General features: G+C 57.1%; 1 protein-coding gene across 1 annotated transcript; it reads left to right on the top strand.

Moving 5' to 3' along the window:
- Positions 1-496: 496 nt before the first annotated feature.
- On the top strand, positions 497-2,892 carry LOC123323898 (protein Daple-like). The gene has a single exon (XM_044912430.1). It carries the CDS (start codon positions 684-686, stop codon positions 1,593-1,595), a length of 912 nt encoding a protein of 303 aa, XP_044768365.1. The 5' UTR covers positions 497-683; the 3' UTR covers positions 1,596-2,892.
- The last annotated feature ends 2,134 nt before the right edge of the window (positions 2,893-5,026 follow it).

Genomic DNA, 5,026 nt, shown 5'->3' with positions numbered 1-5,026 from the left:
GGGCGGTGCCTTGGGAGCAGGCTGGTGGGCCGGGCCATCCCATGCCCTCCGTTCCCCCCTCCGCCCCCAGCAGCCTCACTGTCCTGGGCAGTCTGCCTCGTGCCTGCCCCTCACGTGTGGCGGTGGTCTGAGCGGCAGGCAGGGGTCTGGCTTTTCAGGAGCTGCTCTTGTTCTCCTTCCTCCGTGGCCCCAGACGAAGCCCTTGCGGCGTGCCTGAGCGCGGTGGGCTGACTGGGGAAGCAGGCGCAGGGCTTCCGTCAGCTTCCTTCTCCTGCCCCACCAGGGAGAGCAGCGAGAGCAGATGGGAGCGGCTGGCTGTGGTCAGGCTTACAGCCCCGACCTTGCCGTGGCGTGGAGGAGCTTTGCGGGAAGTCCTTCTCCTCTCGGACATGTTTTCTTGTTTGTAAAGTTAGGGGGTTGCCACAGTGGCTTCTGGGGTTCTCTCCCTGCTGATCCACGTATTGCCCCCCAATCCGGACCAGGGGACATCCTGGGGGGGGTGGGGGGAGGGCTGTCCCAGCACCGGCCTGGCCCTCATGCCCATCTCTCACTTCTTCCTCTCTTCCCCGTAGGACACCCCCAGTTGCCGGGATGACCTGCTAAGTGAATACTTCAGAAAGGCCAGTGATCTCCCGGCCACTGGAGGCCAGCCAGGACCACCTACCAGGAAAGAAGGGGCCAAGATGCCCACCAGCTTCGTGGCCCCTACCATCAAGATGGCCGTCAACACCTCTGAGGGGAAGCTGCTGAAGCCCGGGCAGTATGTGAAACCAAACTTCAGACCCGCTGAGGCCGAGGCTCTGCCCAGTGCCCCCCCGAGACAGGTCCAGCCTCCCCAGAGCCTGTCTCTGGGCAGAACCCGGCAGGCCGCGATGCCCCCGACGTCCCACACGCCTGCCAGCCGGAGCGCGTCCCTGAGCCGGGCCTTCAGCCTCGCCTCCGCCGACCTTCTCCGGGCCAGTGGGCCAGAGGCTTGCAAACAGGAAGCCCCTCAGAAGCTGGGGGGTCCTGACAGCTCAGGGGGCAGAGAAACGGGCAGCCATGTCCTGCAAAGCCCCACACCCCCCAGCTCCCACAGCCTGGCCCGGGAGCGGACCCCACTTGTGGGAAAGACCGGCGGCTCTGGTCAGGGCCCAGCCCCCCGAAGCCGGCCCCCGGACATGAGGCGCTTCTCACTGGCTCCCCCAAAGGAGGAGAGACTGGCCCCCCTGCAGCAGTCCGCCACGGCCCCAGCCATCGCCACTGGGGGTGGCGGTCCCTGCAGCAGCAGCAGCAGCTCCCAGACCCAGCACTTCCCAGCGGCCGCAGCGCCGGCCACCAGGACCAAACCCCAGACGCCCCCGCACGCGGCAGAGGTGGCCACCATTGCCCCTGTCCGGGGGCCGCTCAGCCTCTCAGAGGGTGATGGGGTCCCACGGCAAGGCCACAGTGAGGGGCTCCCTGCCAAGAGCCCGGGTAGGTCTCCTGACTTGGCTCCCCACACGAGCCGGGCCCCTGAGGACTTCAGCCGCGGAAGTAGCTTGAAGAGCACGCCCGCGTGCCCCGAGCCTGGTGGGGACCAGCAGACGGTGTGGTATGAGTACGGCTGCGTGTGACTCATCTGGCCCGGCAGCTCCTGGGCCTTCAAACTACTGACTCACCTTCTAATTATGATGGCCTTTTCTTCCGTCTGCCTGTGGTGCCGGGGAAGGGTTTTAGAATGCGGACAGGGGTTCCTGGGCATCTCTCCTGCTTGTTTTGTTCATGGAAACACTGTGCCAAGCCCTAAGAGGATTACACTCGTGTGTGTGTGTGTGTGTGCGCGCGTGTGCGTGTGCTGTATCTGTAGCCTCCAGCAACTGCTATCTTTTGAACAAATCCACTTGAGCGTGGGGACACTCAGAGTACAGCGACGAAACTGATCACAGAGTAGACACTATTTGAGCGTGTTCCGGCAGAACACTCGTTTGCAACTTGTCGACCTCTCTTAAAGCACGCGTGTGTGTATGTGCATGTGTGCAAACACACAGGTTCACATGGCCAAGCCCTCGTGGCTCTGGAAACTCCCTGCCCTCTTCCTAAAAGCCATTTGAGCCTAGGAGAAGTCCAGACTGGCCAAACTACAAAGAACTTGCGGACCTTGGGGAGACCCCAGAATGAGGATTGCTGCTGAAAACCGGGAGTGTGGCCACGCCATTCTTGGGGGTCCCAGGCAATTCCCTTTTACTCCAGGGCCAAGGTCCCCTTCCAGGCTGGTGGCAGGTGGCCTCGGGCTTTGGCCACCCGCCTGCCGCCGGCTCCTGGATTCTGCACGGTGGGCTCTGGGGGCCCCACAGAGACTTGCCTTCCCTGGCTCGCTCTTCTCCGAACACTGGATCTGCTGGGGCTGGGGGCCGGGGCAGAGAGAAGCACCCGCCTCAGCCCCCTTGCAGCAAGCGTATCGTGTACAGAGGGGAAGTGTGTGCGGGAGCGGGGTGCACGCCTGCCTAGTAACGTGGCTGCAACCTCTGCCCTTCCCCAATCTCAGATGAGAGATTGATTATTTCTGAATAACTTCTTGGGGTAGAAACCAAATTTCTTTTAATATATTACATATATATGTACACACTCCTGTGAAATATATGTACTTTGAGGGGGATCTATTTATGTTCCATTGGGAGTCTCTCTTTTCTCTCAGGAATCTTACCTGCTGCTTTGTGTATTTGGTCAGATTCCTGACAAACGTTTTGTTTTCTGTTTAGTAAAGGTGCTCTTTCTGGGATGTACTAAACCTGGTGATTTTTTTTTCTTTTGATTTAATATACTGAGAAAGAAATGGGACTGTTAACAAGATCAGTTGTAGGAGTGCTTTGGGTTGTGTGTTAAGTAGCCATTCATTCTGGAACACGAGGACAGGATGGTAATAAAATGAAACGGCAGAGAATCGAGTCCTGGTTTTTCTCATTGGGCGGTGCTGGTGGCATGGGACCGGCCGCCAGGGGCTCTCCTGGTGGCCCGCTTCACCTCCAGGAGCCTTCCCGGCCATCGGAACCCACAGCTCCCTTTGCCACCAGGTCAGAGAACACAAAAGAGCAAGGTTTTCGTGCTCACTATACAACGGCTTTTCCCAGACTTGCGTTTATGTTCTGCTAGTAAGAGTCGGACCCCATTTTGGCGTGGGATTCATCTCGTGACAGCAGCTCAGCTTCAGCTGGTCCTTTGGGTTTTCCCAAGGCTACTCAACTAGGAAGGGCCAGATCTGGAATTTAGAGCTCCGGGACCTCAGTTCAGATGCTTAAGTCAGATGGAGGGAGGGAGGCCGGCATACACATACCCACACATGACAAGATCTTTCTTCAAATGGTTCCTGTCTGGCAGCTTCCTCTGTCTCCCTCCTGCCCCCTCGCCCGTCCTTTCTGGAGCTCTGCAACCTGGGGCATGTGACCACTTGGTGGGAACTGCCATCCGCCACGCCTGGGCCCAACTGAGCAGCGGCGTCCTCCTGTGCCAGGGCTTGACACCTGGCCGGGTACTCCTTGAACTTAGCCTGTGAATCTCTGCCCTCTGGAACGTCTCTTCAGTGCTCACACTTGCCAGCCCTTCATTCATTCACTCATTCCTTCCACAGACTCACTGAAAGCTAAGGTGTGGAATATTACTCAGCCATCAAAAAAATGAAATCTTGGGGCACCTGGGTGGCTCGGTCGGTTAGGTGTCTGCCTTTAGCTCACGTCATGATCTCGGGGTCCTGGGATCGAGTCCCATATCAGGCTCCTTGCTCAGCGGGGAGCTATGTTTCTCCCTCTCCTCCTCCCCTGCTCGCGCTCTCTCTCTTCATCTCTCTGTCAAATAAATCTTTAAAAAAAAAAATGAAATCTTGCCATTTGCAATGACATGGATGGAACTAGAGGGTATTATGCTAGGCGAAATAAGTCAGAGAAGGACAAGTATATGATTTCACTCGTGGAATTTAAGAAAACAGCAGAGAGGAAGGGAGGGAAAAATAAAACGACAAAATCAGAAAGGAAGACAAACCATAAGAGACTCTTAACCACAGGAAACAAACAGGGTTGCTGGAGGGGAGGGGCGGGAGGGCTGGGGTGACTGGGTGATGGGTATTGAGGACACGTGATAGGATGAGCACTGGCTGTTATGTGCAACTGATGAATCACTGAACTCTACCTCTGAAACTAATACACTATATGTTAACTGTGAATAAAATTTAAAAAAGCTAAGGTGGTTAGGTCCTAGAGGCTTCCCTTTCCATGCACCCCCGGGGCTAGCCGAGTGTTAACCACTCCTGAGCTAGAGGCCTGAAGTCACACCTGCTGTCCGATCCCCCTACCTGGGCCTGCAGGCCTCAACTCCTCTGCCTGGCCGCCCCCACCCCCCACCCCCAGCCCTCTGGCTCTCCTAGCTCATCCAAGGGCAAGCTGTCCTGCAATCACAAAAACCCAGAAGCCCATGATGCAGGCTTGGCCCTTCCTCTCTCCACACCCCACATGTTATAGGTCACACCTTGGGCTGAGAATGGGTCTGGAATCTGCACCTCCCCCCTTCATCTTAGCCAGCTCTTCTCATCCCAGGTCACACACACACCTGGCCCTGGGGTTTGGCCGTAGCTGCCTACCTCAGAAAACTTAGCCTTCCTGGCACCTCTCAGGGCATTCACCCCAGGTGACCTTTTGGACCATTACCCCCGTGCCTACCTCCACATTAGCCACACCCATCCCGTTGTGGACTCGGTCCTCTCTGCATGGCTCATTTGAGGTGCACCCAGCCCTCATATCACTCCCTCCTCGCTCCCCAGACAAGCTCAGACACATCCACAATTCTAATTACAATCTGTTCCCAGAAGGCTCCAGACATCTCCAGCCCCAGGCTCTCCTTGGAGCCTCCAGACCTGACCTGTGTTTCCAGCTTGGATGTCCCAAGGGTGCCTCCAACTCAGAATGCTCAACATGCAGGTCACCATCCTCCCCAACCAAAGCCTCTTTATGTTCCCCATCTTGTCCTATCTGTCCCCTCACATCTAGACGACATTCAATATTCCCTTCCCCCTTCCCCA

The sequence above is a fragment of the Neomonachus schauinslandi genome, unplaced genomic scaffold, assembly GCF_002201575.2.
Source record: "Neomonachus schauinslandi unplaced genomic scaffold, ASM220157v2 HiC_scaffold_2064, whole genome shotgun sequence".
Classification (NCBI taxonomy): Eukaryota; Metazoa; Chordata; class Mammalia; order Carnivora; family Phocidae; genus Neomonachus; species Neomonachus schauinslandi.
This window is presented reverse-complemented; position numbering and strand designations above follow the sequence as displayed.